This window comes from Passer montanus, unplaced genomic scaffold, assembly GCF_014805655.1.
Source record: "Passer montanus isolate IOZ18808 unplaced genomic scaffold, ASM1480565v1 scaffold21, whole genome shotgun sequence".
Lineage (NCBI taxonomy): Eukaryota > Metazoa > Chordata > Aves > Passeriformes > Passeridae > Passer > Passer montanus.
This window is the reverse complement of record NW_024366703.1, coordinates 143,886-164,802: the sequence shown is the minus strand read 5'-3', so window position 1 is coordinate 164,802 and position 20,917 is coordinate 143,886. Positions and strand designations below refer to the sequence as shown.

The following is a 20,917-nucleotide window of genomic DNA, read 5'->3' as shown; positions in this document are numbered from 1 at the left end:
AAAATGTTTTGGAATTTGTACCTAGGTGTTGCTAAAAAAAAATATGTTAATAGTAGCAAAGATTCATGTTAGCTGGAGGAAGCAGAGTAACATAAAATGATTCGTTGATTCTTAACACTTTTTCAATACAGCCACTCAGTTTTCCTATTCTGTTTTGCCCAGTTGGGGTACCTGAGCCCTATTAGAGGGGTAAAGCTTGCACAAGGAAAGTTTCTGCTGTGTTTGCCTGTTGTCTGCCTGCATGTTCCTGATCTGCCATGTACTGGAAGCCTACAGAGTAGCCTTGTTATAGAGTCACCAATATACCTGGGACAGGGGAGACTGTTTCGCTTGCTTGTTCCTGTTGTGTAGCAGTTGGTACTGGTTGATGCCTCTGCTTAGGGAGTATGCCTGCTTGCTTCCCAGTGGTAAAGAACCAGTTCAAAAGCTGAACCCAGAGTGTGTACAATTCAAAATGGACACTAGTGCATGCTTAAAGCAGGAGTGACATTTCATTGGAACACTTTCAGAAGTAAGTGTATGCCTGCCAAGAAAGTAGGAAGCGAGTTTTCTGTGCTTTCAGTTGCATGAGTGACTTTCTCATTGTGCTCTGTCTTGTGGAGTATATGGGTCTCATCTCTTGAGCTTGATGATACTCTCTCTGCACCAGGAAGCTCTCCAAGTTCTTTGTTTGACCTGAACGTTTCTACCTTTTGTGTTTATACCTACTGTTTTCTGATTGTGTTAAATAATGAAAACACCGTATAAATCTTGCCATAACTGAATCTCCAGACTCTACCAAACAGAAGTGCTTTCCATTTATCTGTAGGCCTTTAAAATTGTGCCATACAGCATAGAAGCCCTGGACAAACTATTGACTGAGTCACTCAAGAAGAACATTCCTGCCAGTGGTCTACACCTGTTTGGAATCAACCAGCTGGAAGAAGATGATATGACAGCAAGTAAGTTTAAAGAGTCTTGGTTTGTTTTTAGATTTTCTTTGTGTCAGTTGTTTTACCTTGAAGCACCTTAATACTGCAGTGGGTGGTACCTGTACAGGCTGTCTCAAGAACCTTGGATCTCAGCCAGGAAGATAAATTTCTGATAATGTCTACTATAGAAAGGGGATTGCCATTTGAGTCCTTTTTTTATTACATCTGTCATTCTCACTTCCCTGCACTGTGGCAGATGCTGTATATAGACAGCTTTAAACCAGAGTGAAAAGATGATTCTCTGCAAATGTCTCCCAGGTTTTCTGTGTTCTTTTGCCTCATACCTTTTCTCCACAGCCTAGTCCTTTTCCCCAAACCCCATAACTCTAAGATACACACTGAGCAGCTGGGTTGGTATGCTGTCTTCTTTGTTGGTCTAAGAAGTCCTTGCAAATCTGTGATCCTACATATATTTAAGCTATTACAGTGCCATATTCCCCACTAAAGGTAATAGGCCTTCAGCCTGGAGGTGCACGAGATAATTTATGCAGTTGGCTCAATTTTGAAACCATATATATCCTTCCAAGGATTTCACAGCTGCTTTGGTCTGTGTGTTTGCTGTGTCTGGTTCTCGCCTACTGGCTTTGTTGCTACTAGAGAAAAACCTAGGTTCTAATGGTCTCCTGTTCTCACAGATCAGAGGGATGAGGAGTTGCCAACACTGCTTCACTTCTCTGCAAGATACGGGCTGAAGAACCTCACTGCCTTGCTGCTTACATGCCCTGGAGCACTGCAGGCCTACAGTGTAGCCAACAAGTATGGCCACTATCCAAACACCATAGCAGAAAAGCATGGCTTTAAGGACCTCCGCCAGTTCATTGATGAATATGTGGTAAGGGGAAGCTGAGCTGTCTTTCTGCCTTGTCCCACACTGGGTGCAGGCTCTGGCACCAAGCTTGGCACTTAGTGTTGCTTGAGCAGGAGTGATGGGGTGATGAATTGTGTTGTGGTAGGGTGTAGAACACAGACATCCAGTCACACTGAAAGCTTTCAGGCTGTAGGGTTTGGTGTGTCTCTGCAGCCAGGGAATTTCCTGGGGCTTTTGCACAGGGCAAGTAAGATGGAAGCAGAGACTGCCATGCTGGCTTCCATTCCTCCATCCATCTGATGAAGTTTCTGAGGACATGTGGTTAATGCCAAGTGCATTCTGCTAGTTCTGATCCTGGGAAAGAGCCCCTTCATCCAGCTTACTTTAGGGAGTAATATGGGAACAGAATATGTTTGGAAAGATCCAATTTGAGGTGCTCTCTTATTTGTTGTAGTATGGGCAGGATTGCTTACTGGCTCATTCAGAGCTGATCTGTGTAGTCTGCCTGTTCCACTTGATACCCATTTCTCCCTGCATTGGCATATATTGGTCCATTCCCTATTTCTTCTGTCAGGGATCCCAGCTGACAGATCATTTCTATTTGAGCTAACCCCACCCCCAGAAAATGCACTCTGACTTTTCCAGATTATGACATGGACCTGACTCCAGCTGCACCAAACAATTTTTTCTGTGCAGTGCTTGGGTACTCATAGAGTTTCTCCTTTTGTTTCAGTTTGAGCTGCTTCTGGCCTGCATACTTCAAAATAACAAGGAACTCCCTGACACAGGTCACATTGACCACATCTCAATTCTATTTGCCTTTGCTTTAGGTTGAAAAGTTGTGTTTAATTGTCCTTGATGTTGTCTGAATGCTGGAAGATAGATCTGCCAGCTTTAGTATGGTTCTGCCAGCCAAATATTCTAGTGTTTAAGCCCTATTTAGGAGGTATGGGTAGTTCTTGGACTTGGACCTTACTTCTTTATATTATACATTAGAGCTAAATAAAAGCCATTCCATATTCTGAGATCAGGAGGGCTGCAGAAACTGTAAATTGTGAGATCACAAACTTTGCATCAGGGTAAGTGAGAGATGTGCAGGAAGTCCTTCCAACCTCTCATTGCAGTATTGTGCTCCTCCCATATTCTCTCCACCAGCACAGTAACAGAGCTGTGTTAAGAGCAGGTCCTCCTTACTGACCTGCTGAAGCTGTCTGCAGCACAGTACAAAGCTGCTATAGTGTGACTACTGCAAGGTAGTGACTACTATCAGTAGAATGGATGTCTGAAAATCCCATTAAACCCCATTACTCACCTAATTTTCTCTCTGGCAAGAGTTCCTCTGCACCTCTGTAAAGCATTGCATGAACTAGTGGCCTGACACATTTTGACTGGAGAGAAGCATGTATAGACAACTTAGACACACATGCCCTATGGATTGAGGGCCCATGAGTCTGCATTTGTGAATATCTTGTAGTATTGGAACTGTTAAGATGACAGTGCTTGTGACATAATTGGAATTTGGGAAGGAGGATGGAATGAAGCTTTACGTTTTGCTTCCTTGTGTTGTGATTTGGTGAAGCTGTGCCTTCCCCCCCCTGCTCTATGTTGCAAATGCATAAGAAAGGATTCTGCTCTCCTGTGAATCAGAAGTTGCCTGTATTACATGAGCTGCTGCCTGCTGTGAGGTTTCCTGTTAATATCACAGAAGAGGGTCTGTGTACTCCCACTCTGGGTGTTACATGCTGCTGCTAATGCCAAGAAACTGAAACTGAATCTACATCAAAGCTAAAACTTTGCTGTTTTGCAGGTGCTCTGCATGTGATAAGCTTTCCCCCTTATGGTTAGCTATGCGTGCCCCAAAATAGCCTTTGACAAGCGTTTGTATTTTTAGAATGAGCTGTGCTTATGTTCTGGGAGTTTGCACACCTTGGGTAGGACATGAAAGTGGTGGGGTGAGAGGCTGTAATGGCTACTCAGAATGTGTCAGAAGCCCTTGTTTCACCTTTTTTACCTATTAATACAACATAGATCTCAAAAGTTTGACCCAGACAGCTGTAGTGGGGATTTAAGTCACTTGAGAAGCCTTAATCTTTGGGAATGAGCTGTCTTCAGAGGTTTTTTCTATCACTGATGACCAAGTGAGATATCTTTTGCTTGCCTTTATTCTCTAGATTCTTTATTTAAAAGATACTTGAATTTTTTTTTCTTGCCCTCCTTCCTCTCCAGGAAACTGCAGATATGCTGAAGAGTCACATTAAGGAAGAGCTGATGCAGGGCGAGGAGGATGAGTCTGTTTATGAGTCCATGGCTCATCTGTCCACTGATCTGTTAATGAAATGTTCCTTGAATCCAGGCTCCGATGAAGAGCTTTATGAATCCATGGCTGGATTTGTACCTGGTGCCCCAGAAGATCTTTGTATGTATATTCATAGAGTCACAGAATCATGGGAAGGTTTGGGTTAGAAGGTACCTCTAAAGCTCACCTAGTCCAAGCCCTCTGCAATGGGCAGAGACATGTTGAGATCACATTGCTCAGACCCATCTCTGACACACAGTAGTTCCTCAGTTACAGCTGTTCTGCTCTCACCACAAGGAAACTGTGCTGCAGTTCCGTCATCAGCTGGCTGACAAAATTGCTCTATGCCTTTTCTAGATTGATAGTGCACAAGATCAAGAGCTGTTTCTTCAGTGTTGAACCCTGAGCAAATAAATTAACATACAGAAATGAGACTAAATATTCTACAATGTCCTGCTTTTTCTTCCCAAGGACTGGGTACCTAGGAACATTCTGACACTGGCAGAAAAGAACACTATGTCAGATGTGATTTTACTGACAACTGGGAAACTGAAAAACAAGAGCTGAGATTCCAGCTCAAAAGCTGGAATTAACATCTAGAAAGAGAGCAAAAGAAATTAACATCTAGAAATATGTGTGCCGAAAAGATTATAAATGAAAAATCATTATTCTAATCTGAATGGTTTATTGCTAAAAATAAAGAGCTCATTCTGATAAATATACATATGTTTAACTTTTTCACTATTGCATTAGTATTCAGTGAGGCCAATTGAAAATACAAAATTAAGTACCTCTGTTAAGCAATTGTAAATTTGCTGTTCTTATTCACCTGGCTGTTTGGTCTGACTTAATCCCACTGATCTATTACATGATTCCCATAATGAGCAGAGAATTTAGCTTCTTATATTTTAAGTACCTCCTTAAGGTACTTAAGGACATCTAGTGTTTCTGCAGTTTTTAAGTGTGCTGCCTCAGGGGAAAAGCTTTCTTTTTGAAACACTTGTGCTTATGGGCTATATTGATCCTGGACTGTTTTTCTCTCTTTTAGATTAAATTATACTGTAAAACACATTTTTGTTGTTTATGAAGCCCAGAAGACTGTTTTGGTTCTTTCCTTGAAATAATAAACTCTTTTCTGCTAAGTGTTGTTGGCCACTGCAGGGATAGTTTTGCTACCAAACCCAGGGTTATTCTGCCTTCAGGTAGAGATAAGCAGTAAATCAGGTTGGACTTGAAAGGAACAAAGCTGTTCTTGTTTGCAGTAATGAGAGTTTCTAGATGCTTGATAGGTCTGCCTGTAATCAGTGCACCTCTGAATGGGGTTGATTGACAAAGCCTGTGGAGGGTTAAAAAACAAGATCAACACTACTAAGCCAAACTCCCCTTCTTCCAGGCCTGAAATGCCCAGATCTCCCAGAAACTATGCATGGAATTTTCTTGCAAATTGAGCTCCCTGTAATTTAGCACATTTGAACTGGACTCTGGAAAGCCTCTTTCCTGCTTCTTCTGGAGTTCTAGTGTGTTGCTTCTGCACACAAAGCTCTGCTGTCTTCCAATCAGGAATCTTTTATTTAAATTATGTTTTCCTTTCCTGGTCTGTTAGTCTTTGCCTGAAGAATATTAACAGCTTGTCTGAACAGTGCTTAAAATATACCTGTATCATAACAGATCAGTTTAAATTGGCACAGTTCTCAGCACTTAGATTGATTCTCTCAAAGTGAAAGTGTTTCAGTATCATTCAGAATACCAGCACACAGGCAAGCCCTCACTGAAATTAATGTGAGTGCTGGCTGGTTTAGAGCTGCCATCACAAATAAAGGATTTAAGCTTTTGTACTGACTTGAAGGTTTGTGAGGATGACTTTCTAGGGAATCATAACTAACTTGAAGTACTTTTTCTAGGAATTACCTGTAAGTGAGTAGATATGGCTGTGGTGTAGAGGATAATACCTGGGCTATTTTAGGTGTAGCCATACTGTGGCAGTGTGCCCCTTTATTGTGATCAAGATGTGCTTCCACCACAGTTTTTCAGAGACTGATCAAAGGAAGATTAGATACCACAGGGTCAATTTTTCTTGGTAGGAACTTGTTTGAGAATAAGGTAACAGACAACTGAAGCCATTGTAATAAGTTAAAAGTATTTAATATTCTCACATGTAACCCAGACTATCTCGTTTGACATAGATAGATCTATGACATAGATCTATGACATAGATATACTTCAAAAATTCACTTATATCAATAAGCCTCATCAATCCAATTATATCACTCTTGTTTTTAATATCATTAGGAACATGGTTACCTAACATTTTATTTTAGTTTTAAGGTTAGTATTAGTGTTATGATGAGGTTCACCTTTTTCTTTAAAATCAGAATTCTTTGTCAAAACACTGAATTAACAATAATCTTATGGTTTGCTGTCAGTCCTTTCTCGATACTGAATTATCATCTGACCCTGTAAACACTTTCCAGATCCAAGTAATTAACTCAGCCAACGGTTTTGACTTTATTCCAATAAATAAACACTATCTTATGTGTCATGGGAAAATTGCCTTTAATATCTTGCTTTTCCAAGCCACATTGTTTTCTCGCTGGGGCACTGTCCAGAGGTCAAAACTTTCACCTGGGCAACACACACTCAGAATAGCCAAAACTCAATGCCTGCTTGAAGCCTTGTCAGAACTTCTCAACACCATTGTTAGTTGCCCTCAAGTGTAAGCATCAGGCAGCTGGAAAAAAATTGTGCAGAATAGACTGAACATAGCAACTTAGAAGCTTTTTTCAAGAAAAATGTCTGGTCATTTGCCCAGCTTCTTTGATTGTCACCATAAAGTAAAGGTCCAGTTTATTATGTCATATTACACTGTTCCATGTATTGAAGGATGTAATTAACAGGTTCATCTTTCTGGGTTGGTTTGGTTTTTTTTTCAGATGTAGAGATGCTTCAATCCAAACCAGACACTCCAGTTGCTGGAGATGAAGTTTCTATAACTACAAAAGACTCAATGCTCCGCAAGTTTTTAGAAGGTGAGACCTATTTTCAGGAAAGGATGGCAGTAGCACAGTTAAAGTAATTAAATACAGCCTGAGAGTTTTTCATGAACTCTTAAGGAGGGAAGATAGCCCACACAGTTTGCTTTTTTTTTCTGACAAAGGACTAATTCTCTATAGTACTTTGTAGACCATCACACATAGCTTTTGGAAATCATTGGTCTGTTTGATTTGTTCACTATTGAAGTATGTTAGTTAACTGAAATTAAACTAACTTTTCCTCAAATTCTTAAAGAGAGTTAGGAGATTTTTCACTATTTCTTTAAAACAGATGGTACTGGCATAGTGGCAGTTACATGCTACTAGATATTAATGACTTTATCAAGTCCTCTCATGAAGGTCTTTGGTACATTTAAGGCACTGCAAAACTGGATGGATTTGGCTGTGAAATGGCCAGCTTGGTAAGAATGTGGTACATAATGCATCTGGAGGGAACCAGTGTTCCTCAGTGAAGTGGCCAGGTTGCTATTACAAACTCTCCTCTGTTGTAGGTGGTAGCATGGATGTGCCAGATTCTGAGGAAGGAGGTTGTGAGCAGTATGGTGAAGATGTGTACTACTCAGTGGAACAAGACCCTTTTCCACAGGAAATGGCTAACAGACCTCCAGTTCCTGTTCCAAGACCAGAATCTAGCTCTCCACAGCCAGACAATGAGCTGTACATCTCCAAAAGTGAGTTGTTTACCACTGGAAATGTAGGCCAGTAAACTGTAGAATGGCATTGTCATGGGTTTCAGCTGCCAAATAAGTGCCAGAATCACTGGATTATTTGACTCTGGAGTTTAGGTTACTTTTGGGATCCAATTCCATAAATGTTTTTTCATCTTTTGCCTACTCTGAAAATGTAGGGATGTTGTATCCCAATATCTTGGCCTAAGCTTGCTCTTCATGAAAGCAGTAGCATGACAGATTACCCTCAAATGGTATAAACAAATCCAACTAAGTAGAAAATATCCTGATATTATAAGGACACAATCAAGCTAATAAATTGAGACATTGCTGATCTGTAATGCTATCACTGACTCAACTGCATTTGTATAGGACATGATTTTATACCTCAGTACGTCCCTGTGAGGTGGGGTTTTATTGAAATTGAAGATGGTTCCTCCTAGTTCATTAGGCAGCTTTGGAAATCTTGTTCATATATCATGAACATTCTAACAAGAACCACAATGACATGTGAGAGAGTAATTTCAGTGATTTCCCACTGTGGCAGGACTATGGAGAAATCATGTCCAGATTTCTTCTGGAGGTGGCTGAGCTAAATTCTTTGAGCTTAATAGAAAGAGAATTCTGCTGTAAAAATCTTTGTTTTCTTCAGTGGACTTAGAAGGGTAACAGAAGCTGTAATGCAGTGCAGAACTGTGTATGCGTGCTGTATTCATCCTTGCTATTTCTGTCTTTGAGATGCATTTCAGTATCTAAAGAATGCTTCTTTTGCAGTTTTTGCACAGAAGGCTCAAAGACCTGAGAATCTCTATGTTCCTAGAGGAAGGGTTAAGAAAGGTAAGGCAGAAGTTCACCCTGAAACTCCTTTCAGTAATCCAAAAGCAGATCTGTTATGGTAGCTTCATTTGTGTGAAATATGACAGAATAGACTGTTTTGCAAAGCTCTGGGGATAACAGTCTTTTATGAACAACCCAATCTTTTTGACCATTTGTGACACTGGAAAATTTTATAAGTGCAGAGTGTGAGGGGAGCATGCCTCATGTCTTGGGAACTCTTCTTCGTTACAAATGAGTTAGAAATTACCAGCATCAGTAGAATGAGTTTCCACTTTCTGGGCTTAAACTACACAGATTGTCTAGACAGAGTCTAGTTTTGTGACTGCTAAGGTAAAAGCTCTGTTCTGTGAATTGCTGAGGAAGCAGGGCACTTTAAGGAATGTGTTTTGTGCTCTTTACTTAGTTCATGTTTTTAAAAGCAGAGCTTATCTCTGGGATATATTTGTCTACGATGCTACGTCTCAGCTGGGCTTTTAGACCTGACAAATAGAAGGATGGCCTAAGAAGCAAACACTTCTTAGGAAACACTCAGTCTGTAATACTTTTTTTCCCCTTTTTTTATTAATGTCTGCTGGATCAAGGGTACTTGATCTCTTTGTATTCAGTGAGGAAGGTAGATCCACAAGTTTAATAATATTTTTGCTGGTGTTTTCTCTTCAGAGACAGTAGTCAGGCCTGTAAGGGACCTGTCTCAATCAAGTATTTATGATCCATTTGCTGGAATGAAAACCCCAGGTCAGCGGCAGCTGATTACATTACAGGAGCAAGTGAAAATGGGCATCCTCACTGTGGATGAAGCTGTACTTCATTTTAAGGAGTGGCAACTGAACCAGAAAAAGAGATCAGAATCATTCCGGTTCCAGCAGGTACAGACTTTTATGCTACTGTTTAAGAAATACAGCTGTCTCTCTAGGGATCACAAGCTTCTCAGCATGGGTACATTTTTTCCCTGGTTGGGATAGGAAGACTGCTAAAATAGTTCCCCAGCTAGCAGAGTTCTCTCCTACCATGGGGAAGCTGTTCCCAGTAAGCAGTTTTACAGATCTTTTTGTCTTGCAGTAACATTGTCATTTTTTGGAGATCTGTATACAAGGACTTGGATCAAATCCAGTTGGCTAAATCACCTTTCCAGAGGTCACCTAGCACCTACCTGCTGGCAGGGGACTTCTGTGATGAACATTTAACTTGTTGGTTCTCATCCATTCCAGATCAGTGAAGACTCTGTCCCAGATGATGTATTGGCTGTAAAGCCCTAGTTGGTAGATGGTCTGATTTCTCCAACCGTTTGTTCATGGCTACAGGACTGTTCTTTGCAGCTGGGCAAGGTCTAGCAATGGTCATTAGTAAAAGCAGAGTGTTTGGGTGCCTTAACAGAGGGAGTCACTTGGCAGCAGTGACATAATGACTGGTGGAACTATCAGTTATAGCTTAAAATTTTTATTCTCAAGTTAGAGTTTGGCTCCCTCCCTCTTTAAAACCATTGCCTGCTTCTTTTGGAGCCTTTTGCTCATGCATGGCAGTCTAGTCTCCAGTGTGTGACATTGTTTTGGAAGTTGTCAGAACAAAGCCAAAGCTTTTCTCCTCCTGATTCTCACTTGGAAAGGTCCTCTCTACCCAGAAACAGTCAGAGGAGTCCCTTCTTCTACCAGAGAAGAACACAGTGCTACTGAAGTAAATTGATGTAGAAGAGATGAAGTGCCATGCTCTGTGCCCCATGCCATGAGCAGCTTTCAAAGTCTCTGCTCTGAATTTTGCTTCATGGTACAGCAGTTGCTTCCTCTGCTTTTCAGGAGTTTCCTTCTCTCAGATCTGTACATATTTCCCTGCTGAAGAAAAATTGTCTTTTTTCTCCCTATCTTTTTGTACTGTAAGGTGTAATATGCTGCCACACAATGGTGAAAAGTCTGCTCCCAGTTACTGAATTCTGAGTTGTACCTTACACTGTGGGATGCATGGCAGCCTTTTCTGTCCCTGCAGTCAGAGTAATCTGTTCATTAGATCGGAAAGGACAGTGCAGTTACTTGGTTGTGGGTCTTGTTTCTGTGCCAGTGTCATAGTGCAAACAGAAAATACAGGGAGTTCTAAACCCAATTTGCTGCTTATGTGCAACTGCCTGAATGTAAACTTGACCTTAACATATATAATGAACATCTTGGCTTCTGAAAGGCACACATGGGTTTCTGAAATGAATAGATTAAAACCTGTTGGCACAGTTTGGACTTCAGCCAGATGTAGCGAGCTTTGTTACAGCTTGACTGCAAAGCAAGTTAGCTAAAATATAATGACTTTATATATATAAACTTTAGCAAAGTTAGCCAAAAGATAATACTGGTTTTGTCAGAAAGCTGCTCATCTTTCTTTATCCAAAACCCTGAAAAGAATATCTTGTGATGTTTTTAGGAAAATCTGAAACGTCTACGAGATAGCATAACCAGGAGGCAAATGGAGAAGCAAAAAAAAGACAAAAGTGCAGGTAACATTCCTTGATTCTGACAGTCTCTGATAATGAAGCAACTAACCATTTTAACAAGCTCTTCAGGCAGATGTGTCCATGTGTATTGTGATTCTGTGATATTTTCATATGCATATCCATGTGCCAGTTGGCAAAAACTTAGGGAAGCTGCTTTGCTCCTCGCTTTCACAGCCAAGAAAAGATGCACTCCACAACCCCATCTGTGGAGTGCATCTTGACACATAATGACTGGTGGAACTATCAGTTATAGCTTAAAATTTTTATTCTCAAGTTAGAGTTTGGCTCCCTCCCTCTTTAAAACCATTGCCTGCTTCTTTTGGAGCCTTTTGCTCATGCATGGCAGTCTAGTCTCCAGTGTGTGACATTGTTTTGGAAGTTGTCAGAACAAAGCCAAAGCTTTTCTCCTCCTGATTCTCACTTGGAAAGGTCCTCTCTACCCAGAAACAGTCAGAGGAGTCCCTTCTTCTACCAGAGAAGAACACAGTGCTACTGAAGTAAATTGATGTAGAAGAGATGAAGTGCCATGCTCTGTGCCCCATGCCATGAGCAGCTTTCAAAGTCTCTGCTCTGAATTTTGCTTCATGGTACAGCAGTTGCTTCCTCTGCTTTTCAGGAGTTTCCTTCTCTCAGATCTGTACATATTTCCCTGCTGAAGAAAAATTGTCTTTTTTCTCCCTATCTTTTTGTACTGTAAGGTGTAATATGCTGCCACAAATGGTGAAAAGTCTGCTCCCAGTTACATTTCTTCATTGGTGATATCCTGAATTCTGAGTTGTACCTTACACTGTGGGATGCATGGCAGCCTTTTCTGTCCCTGCAGTCAGAGTAATCTGTTCATTAGTACAGAAAGGACAGTGCAGTTACTTGGTTGTGGGTCTTGTTTCTGTGCCAGTGTCATAGTGCAAACAGAAAATACAGGGAGTTCTAAACCCAATTTGCTGCTTATGTGCAACTGCCTGAATGTAAACTTGACCTTAACATATATAATGAACATCTTGGCTTCTGAAAGGCACACATGGGTTTCTGAAATGAATAGATTAAAACCTGTTGGCACAGTTTGGACTTCAGCCAGATGTAGCGAGCTTTGTTACAGCTTGACTGCAAAGCAAGTTAGCTAAAATATAATGACTTTATATATATAAACTTTAGCAAAGTTAACCAAAAGATAATACTGGTTTTGTCAGAAAGCTGCTCATCTTTCTTTATCCAAAACCCTGAAAAGAATATCTTGTGATGTTTTTAGGAAAATCTGAAACGTCTACGAGATAGCATAACCAGGAGGCAAATGGAGAAGCAAAAAAAAGACAAAAGTGCAGGTAACATTCCTTGATTCTGACAGTCTCTGATAATGAAGCAACTAACCATTTTAACAAGCTCTTCAGGCAGATGTGTCCATGTATATTGTGATTCTGTGATATTTTCATATGCATATCCATGTGCCAGTTGGCAAAAACTTAGAGAAGCTGCTTTGCTCCTCGCTTTCACAGCCAAGAAAAGATGCACTCCACAACCCCATCTGTGGAGTGCATCTTGACTCATTCATGTACAGTTTTGATTGTCCTTATGCAATTGTGTTTAACTCTGTCCTTAAGTGCAAAACTGTCACTTGGAGGCTATAATTGCATAGACCTTTCTGAACCTTCATTTTTCCTTTCCAGATTTGGAAATTACAGTACCCATTCGACATTCTCATAATACTTTGGGGAAACCAGAATGTGCAATATATGAATACGCCCCCAGGAAAAACCTTTTTCCACCAAAAAAGGAGATAAAACGAGGAGATTGGAAAACAGAAAGCACATCCAGCACAACAAGTAAGCAGCCTCTGAGCATCACTGTCCCTGCAGGATGGAACACGTTTCCCAAGCCTTACCCTGGAGTCGACCCAGGGGACAGGACTTCTGTTCCTGAATCCCAGCACTGACAATGCCACCCAAACCTTGCATGCCTCAGGCCAGCTGTTCTCAAAACTGTAAAAGCAATTACAGGTGTGCATCAACTGGTTTGGGCATCTTTTGTCTGCATCTCTGCAGGAGGAGAACCTAAAAGCTGAGCAAAAGATTCTCTTGAGCCCTTCTCAGGGAAGACATACCACCTGTTTTCAGTTCTTAAAAGTAGATGGCAGCTGCTCCCTTATTGGAAAGGATGCTCCCATGCTGTGACTGCCAGCAGGCTGTGTGCTCTTCTGGCCTGTAGGGCTGGAAACCAGTCTTACAGGTTGTTTCTTCAATTGTTTTACATAAAGAACAGCATTTTTCATTGGTAACTGTAGGACCTCTTGATTGACTGCACATTATTGTCTTTGCTTTTCATTATGTTTAATTTGTGCAAATTAAATCCCTGCATTCTTGCTCTTACTGCAGACTGAGCAATTCTTGCAGAAATCATTTATGATCAGCTGGGTCCTTTGAAAGGAAACCTGACTTCCTGTGAGGTTACCACCTTTGTGACTCTTGGCAAGATGCAGCTGGCATGCATCCAGAACAGGTGCCAGAGGCAGCTGGCTGAGCCTGTAACTTGCATACAAGCACACGTGAGAGAGGTGTTAACAAGTCTGCAGGGCTCCCTGTGTGCAGCCTGGTGCTCTTTCTCACTGTGTGATGCTGAGAATGGACCCTAGCACAGTATTTAGCACTCTTAAGTGCTGCTGTTTGGACCAGATGACTTACCAAAGCTATCAGGGAGGGACTGCATCTTAGGAGAAAACCTCTCTAGCCACCATTTCCATGGACAGCTTTCTGAATATTCGTGTCCCAGTATTTCACAGCCCTATAGAATGTTATCTGTTTATTACTGATACCAGCCATAGCAGTGTGTGATATGTTTGTGAGTTGCTGTCACCTTTGGAATTGGCATGACTGATTGGAAAAACAATCCCTACTCCGAGTCCATGAGAGTTTAATGGGTTTGCATAGATGGGTGCTGAAGGTTGTTTGAACAAACTTGTTTTTAGCTTGGAAATAGACTTGGAAGCATTCCTGTGATGATTGAGGATTGTTGTAAGAGGGGGCAGTAAACAAGTTATTTATTTGGAACAGTAACTTCTTAAGCAGTCACTCCAGGAATGAATATGTGACAGTGCTCTGTCTTCATGCAGTTGTTAAAGATATGGGGACTGATAACATAAATGTACATAAGTGTTGGGTGTGTAACCCTTGTGAAAATATTTGCCTGACTTTCAAGATGACATTGGCATTGGATCTTTTCATATTGTGTGATAGATATAAAGAATAGACTGTGGTTGTGAGTATTTAACCAGAAGACTGGATAAATAAAGATAAGGCAGAAATCTTTTAGAAAGAAAGCATAATTGAATGGCTTGGTCCTGTGGTTTGTGTTGTATGAAATGCTGTTATTTGGATCCCAAATACATGAAAAAAAACCAGTGAAAGTAAGTGAATCTAAAAGAGCATTAATTATATTTGCAAGAATTAAGCATGAGGTTAGAGCCCTGAGTTAGGGATTTGCAGTTAAATCCCCAGCATTTAATCAGTTAATTAATCAGTTTTTCTGGTTTTATTAATCAATTTTTCACTTGCTTCCTCCAGGTAGTGCAAGTAACCGCTCCAGCACTCGGAGTATCTTGAGTGTCAGCAGTGGGATGGAAGGGGACAGTGAGGTAAGCTCTCACCTCTGCTATGTACTGCTCTGCTGTCCTTAAGTACATGTCTTAGTTTACATGCAGAAAAAAGAGCTCAGAGCTGGCATTGCATTTAGAGAAAAAATTTAGCCTTTGCTTTTGTGAGTATACCAAGAACCAGATTCTGCTGTTCTGTAAATACTTCTCTTTATTTTGTAGGACAGCGAAGTCCCAGAAACAGCAAGGAGCCGTAGCCCAATTCCTCACCAAGCAGAGAGGCTTCCTTTCCCAGAAAGGCCTCCCAGAGTGCCTCCTCGAGGTGCAAGCAGGTAAAACTAAAATGTAGCTCAAAATGTGTGCTTTCAGTGAATCCTCATGGAAGCCTTGGACAGACAGCAAGGCAGTTAGTAAAGGCAGACAGTGAATGTGTTTTGGAACAAAGTCTAGCAGACTGCTATCTGTCAGCACACACTGTTAGGCATTGTAAGGTCATTGTTTCTCCTCTGTATGTGGAGGAATGTGTTTCCTAGTTGGTAACGAGGCTATTGCAGTGCTGTCCCTGTGGTTCATGCACAGTGAGGGACAGCACTAGTGAAACACACAACACTTACCATTGTAATACTGACCCCGGTGGAGTTACATCCTGCCCTTGGCAGAGATTTAGTACCTGACCCTCCTGAAAATATCTTCTTGGAACATACGAAGTGTAGTGCAGGGGGAAGTTCTTTTTGGCATTCTCTTGGACTTATTTCTTTTTACAAAGTTCAGATCTCTCCAAAGCATATATGTTTACATGTGTTACTGGTCTCAAAGAAAGAAATGCACTGGTTTTATAAAAGGTGTTGAGGAGATTGGATCATAAATAATTTGTAAACATTCCTTTTGTCCAACCAGTGCAAGTCTATGAAGTCTATTCCCCAAAAGTTCTCTCAGTACAAATACTAACAAAATTCTCCAACTCTTAAAGCAGTAATTGTCACTGTGTGGATACAGCAAGGTCTGTGTTGTTGGCTTGGCTTTGGCAAGGAGATAGCTGGAATTTATCTGCAGTTAGTTTGAAGAAAGGTTTTGAATCTTTTGATCTCTTCCTATTGCATCTTCATTTCAGGAGAAAGCTACCATGCTTCAAAGTTCTACTCCAACTATTATAGCATCTCTTTCCAGTAATAGTAGAATACTACAGCTGAAGAACAGAAGAAATAGCTTGGACAGGAGCAGTGCTCTGGCAGCTTGGCATCTGCTCTGTTGCTCAATCAGCCTGTATTTCTTCTTGTATGACTACTGATTGTACAGTATGCTTACATGTTATGTTATTGCATGCAATGTGTTGTTCCAGAACTCTATTTTCTACTACTTTTACATACATTTTCATGATTTTTTTTCTATCTTTTTATAGGCCTATAAGCTGTGAAGGCTTTTATCCTCCACCTGTGCCTCCAAGAGGTCGCTGAATGTCTCAACATCTGTGGAACACAAGATTTTTTTGTTGTTTATATATGTGTTTGTACAGAAAATTTTTTGGGCTGCGTTAAATTATTTATGAGTGGGACCCAAATGATTTCATCCCCTTCATCCTCCCTGAAGTTCTGGTGATTTTTCCCATGATTTTCACTGAGACTTTTTGATGTTCTAGAACATTTTTTTTAGTTGGAAGAATTTTGGTGCTTTGGGGCTTCAAGGGAAGAACATTGATGTGTGTCTTGGGAGCCCTGCACCAACAAGAAGATCCTATTTGATCAAGAAAGCATATGTGTCCTTTTAGGAACTAAATCCTGATAAGCATTGTTACCAAACCTCTCAATACAGTGTACCAGGGCTTGACTGGAAAACATGCTTAAAAAGTAAAGAAAATAAGATGTTTGAAAAATGCTCATTACAGCAGGAGCAGGTGAATGTACTACTGCTTGGCATAACATTTTTGATACAATTATACTGACCTTTCAGACTGTGTAACATTCCCCTTTAGCAATCATTAAACCATGGGGGGATGAGAAATTGTCTTTGAGAATGTATTTTGCATACAACCTTAAAAATGCCTTTCCTTTTCCTGTTCGCTTCCTGAAGAGGACAGACAAGGTGTTGTGTGTGCTGTATTTACCATGAAAATTCCCAAGACAGCTGGTAAGGGACCTTCTGTATCACAAACCAACTATACTTCAACCTTTTTCAGGCAAGGTGCAGCTATGGTGTTACAGCATCACATGACTGAGCTCTCAAATTCGAGAAGGAATTGGTGGCAGTGCTGTGTTCTGTGTCTCTTACACGTGGTCACTATGCAGCAATATGAATGCATTTCACTTCATACTCTGCATTAGTAGTGAGTCTCCAGTTATCAGTGCACACCCCTCACAAATACCAGCTGTATTTTAGCTGGCTGCAGTAGAAACAGACAGCCTGGGGGCTGGACTCTGCTTGCTCTACTGTCCCTTTCTACCAGTGTGAATCTGCAGCAGCTATGTCCAGCCTTTTTTCTGCCTGGGGGCTTACAAACTTAAGGAGACTTCCTGGTTTGGCTCTCTTCCAGACCTTGAAATATTCTGTGCATATCCCATCTCTTGGGGGACAGTTCAAGGCTGTGGTTGTCCATGAGTGACACAGATGGGAATCTGCAAGATAACCTTCAGGGCAGGGAATTAAACATCATTACATACTTGGCTTTCAGGGATGAAAGAGGGGGGAATGGCTTGAGAAACAGACAGATACATCTGTACTAGGTGATCCCTCAGGTATAGGTAGGACATGTAGAGCTTCTGTCTGATCATGTCAGCTCCCCTTCATCTGTAGGAGGGCAGGTGACAGAGTTGCAGTTCCTTACTCTTACAGGGTGGCAATGCCAATGTGTGGAGCTGCAGAAGTGACAGCAACCGTGCCTAGACCAGCACTGAATGAAGGTGAAGAAGCCCCTGCTGCTTTCAGGGATATAGGCATATGCTAAATATCATCTATGCATTAGACTCGCAGGATTTGGGTGACTCCAAATGCAGTTCATAAACTTTCTCCTTTTGATGGCAGAGGGATGCAAGTGTTGTGCTGCATACACAGCACACCAGATAGAGAGGTGTCCTTTCTGATTGGTTTTTGATTATTTTATTTTTTAAAGAAACCTCAGTGCTGTCTCCAGTAACTGCTACTATAGACTCTCAGTGAGTTTGCTCTTGTTTGCTGTAGCCAGGGGAATGGTGAGGTGAGAGCTGCCTTCCTGTGCTCTTGGAATGAAACAAGGTTTCCAGCTCTATTAGCTCAAATTGGATGGAGGGAAGGAGGTTTTGGTGCTGAAATGAGGAAAATAGGAGCAAGGATAAGTGAAGAAATGCTGGTGGGGCTCTGGGTGAGACCTCTCCCAAAAGGGGAGCTGAGCTATGCTATAAATGCATTCTGTTCAGGCCCCTTGTGCACTCCTTAAGGGAGGGAAACTGAAGATGCAGCTGTAGTTTCAGGCATTCCTGTCTCACTGCTGCTGGATTAGTGAGGGATCTCAGTAACCAGCAATCACTGCAAGACTCTCATCCTATTGAGGAAAAAAGGAACAGCACTAAGATGGCTTTACTGTTGGATGCAGGTAAACAATTGGATGCAGTCACATCTTTTTCAAGCCTCTTACAGGCCAACAGTGATGCACCTGCTTAGCTACCAATGTGTGTGCTCCACATAGGTTGGATTCATCTAATTGCTTTCAGCCTCTTACATTTCAATGCATGCAGCCCCTGCATCTGTATTTTGTGCTGGTGAGCATGTGGTGTGTGTTGCTTCCACCCAGGATGGGAAATGCACTGAAACTGAAGATCAGAAGAGACCAGAGAAGAAAACAGCGTGCATGCAGATTGCTGGCTACTTGAGAATATGCTTGGGAATGAAAGTGGAAGGGGAAATATGAACAGTGTTTCTGATGGAAGGACTGAACAGATAATAAAATTGCTTGTAACAATTCAAGAGGCCTGGCCAATTGTAGGGGCACCAACCAATCCACCACTCGGGGGCCAGCTGGCAGGCCTGGGGAGTGTTTGTTCTTTGTACAGCATGCCCTGCAAGCCCTGCTGCAGCAGATGGCTCTGGTTGGCCCTGGTGCTGACTGAGAGACTTAAGTACTGAATAAACTGAAGATGCTGAAGCCTCCTCTCTCTGTCTCCCAAGGGTAAGCGACTCTATTTTGGACTGAGATGCAATGACTAGAAAGAAACATATGGTGTTATCAAAACTGTCTAGGTTTTATTTTTTTTTTTAGTCTGTATGTGTGTGTGTAATGCAAGCATGGGTTTTGGCAAGTATCTCTACAGGAACCTCACTTCTACTGAAAACAGTGCATGCACTATCTCCTGAATCTCTGGAAAAGGCTTCAGATAAATTTATCTTGTGAAATACATTCAGGGAAGGTAGACTGAATGTGTGAAACCACCAGAGGAAAAGCTTTTAGCATAGCTATGATGGTTAACAGGGAAATTGGTTTTCTGCATCATCTCTACAAAGCATGGATGACACGTAACAGCACAAGAGTTCCTGCCTTCTGCTCATGGCATTTGTTGTCTGTCTGCGTGTTTGTTGGTTCTATTCGTTTGAGAAGATAATATAGCCCCCCCCCCCCCCCCCCCCCCCCCTGTACCTATTTTAAACAAAACTATTATATGCAAAAGCTGTCCCTTTACTACATTTCTGAGTAGAAACTGCAGAGGTATAAAGAGGAGTAATATAGAAACTCAGAAATTCTTCCATATCTTTCAAAATAAAGAGGTAGACAAAAAGGGAAAGAAAACATGAGAAGTCAAGAGTCACACAGTGTTTTCCTGTGCTCTGTCAGTCTCAAGACCACAGCCAAACCTGCTGAATTGTTCCCTAAACACCCTTAGTAGTGTCTGAGAAGCCCACCTGTACCCAACAGGGTCACCTTCACAGCTCAAACTGTATTCACTGTGAATGTGAGGCAATTAGAATAAACTTTTAATGAGCAGCATGAATTTACAGTCTCTTCCTTCTGATTTAATGGTGTGTTGGCTTACTGATTTATTTTCCAATCCAGTTTCAGGTTTGGATTCAGTGTCTGGATAGAGGAAGCAGCAGCAGTTCATGATGTTTTCTTTCTCATTCCTCTGTTTTATTTGTGATCAGCCCTTATCCTTTCCCTCTCCCTGATGAAGCCCCAAGTGCAGGGTTAATTGTTTTAAAGCAAAAAAGAGATTACTTGACTCAATTAAAAAAAAAAAAATACCCCCCCCCCCCCCCGCACCTTTTTAAAGAATGTATAAGATAACTTCTGAAATTTTTTACTGTGTTTAATTTTAAAGTTGTCTGATGAATCAATGTTAAAGACCATGAGCTTTTTGCATTGAAGGCTTTGTTTGGTTTGGTTTTTCTGACTGCGGACTTGTAGTTTGGAGGCAGGTTTGTGGGCTTCGTCCTGGCCAACCCTGAACAAGGTCCAGGTGTGGCTGTGCTGCCTCAGTGCCTGCCCCGGGCCCCCGCGGCTCCGAGTGCTGCTGGTCTGAGGGGTGCAGGGAACGGGACCCTGCATTTCACAGAATCACAGACCTGATGAGCTTGGGAAAGCTCTGAGAGCGTCGAGTCCGACCTCGGCCTGGACATCACCGTATCAACTTGACCCTGTCCACTCTTTCTTAAACGCCTCCAGGGCCAGGTGCCTCACCCCCTCCTTGGCAGCCCTTCCAGTACTTGAGCAGCCAGTCCGTGAAGAAACTGCGCCTGGTGTCCAAGCCAGGGCCCTTTCCTCTTGTCCTGTCTGGTTCCCCGGGAGGAGAGCGACCCCCGCCCCTCCGGAGCCTCCTTTCAGGCACTTGCAGAGAGTGAAAAGGGTCCCTGAGCCGCCTCCTCTCCAGGCTCAGAGACCGCAGCTCCCCCAGCTGCTGCTCCCTGACTTGTGCTCCGCAGGGCGCTTACACGCAGCCCTGCGTCCCGCCCTTCCCAAAGACCTTTCGATTCCTTTACGGATCAAAACCAAGTCTCAGTTACAATCCCATCCGGTACGACCGGCGCTGCCGCGCGCTCCCGCTGCCCGCGCCCCGCCCGGCCCCGCCCGCCCCGCGGGGCTCGGTGCCGCGGCGGGGCCTGCTGGGGACGCCGAGGCCCGAGATGGCGGCGCCCGGGCTGCTCCTGCTGCTCCTGCCGCTCCTGCCGCTGCGCGCCCGCGCCGACGAGCACGAGCACACGGTGAGGCGGCGCCCGGCTTCCCCGGGAGCGGCGCTGGGGCCGGGCCCCCGTGCCGCGGCGGGCGGGAGGGACGGGGCG

The 20,917-nt window shown here is 42.4% G+C and overlaps 2 protein-coding genes across 2 annotated transcripts in view; both read left to right on the top strand.

Annotated features, from left to right (window-relative positions):
* Positions 1 to 16,580, top strand: part of PIK3AP1 (phosphoinositide-3-kinase adaptor protein 1) — a 35,417-nt gene extending 18,837 nt beyond the window's left edge. The window contains exons 6-17 of the mRNA XM_039708733.1: positions 809 to 941; positions 1,607 to 1,803; positions 4,006 to 4,195; positions 7,006 to 7,101; positions 7,617 to 7,796; positions 8,568 to 8,630; positions 9,291 to 9,496; positions 11,031 to 11,103; positions 12,762 to 12,917; positions 14,652 to 14,722; positions 14,903 to 15,012; positions 16,080 to 16,580. Of these exons, the coding sequence (XP_039564667.1) occupies positions 809 to 941; positions 1,607 to 1,803; positions 4,006 to 4,195; positions 7,006 to 7,101; positions 7,617 to 7,796; positions 8,568 to 8,630; positions 9,291 to 9,496; positions 11,031 to 11,103; positions 12,762 to 12,917; positions 14,652 to 14,722; positions 14,903 to 15,012; positions 16,080 to 16,134 (1,530 nt within the window). The 3' untranslated portion in view covers positions 16,135 to 16,580. The remainder of the gene's footprint in view (positions 1 to 808; positions 942 to 1,606; positions 1,804 to 4,005; positions 4,196 to 7,005; positions 7,102 to 7,616; positions 7,797 to 8,567; positions 8,631 to 9,290; positions 9,497 to 11,030; positions 11,104 to 12,761; positions 12,918 to 14,651; positions 14,723 to 14,902; positions 15,013 to 16,079) is intronic.
* Positions 16,581 to 20,711: 4,131 nt separating this feature from the next.
* TM9SF3 (transmembrane 9 superfamily member 3) overlaps positions 20,712 to 20,917 on the top strand; it is a 44,717-nt gene continuing 44,511 nt past the window's right edge. The window contains exon 1 of the mRNA XM_039708735.1: positions 20,712 to 20,839. Coding sequence (XP_039564669.1) covers positions 20,762 to 20,839 — 78 coding nt within the window. The 5' untranslated portion in view covers positions 20,712 to 20,761. The remainder of the gene's footprint in view (positions 20,840 to 20,917) is intronic.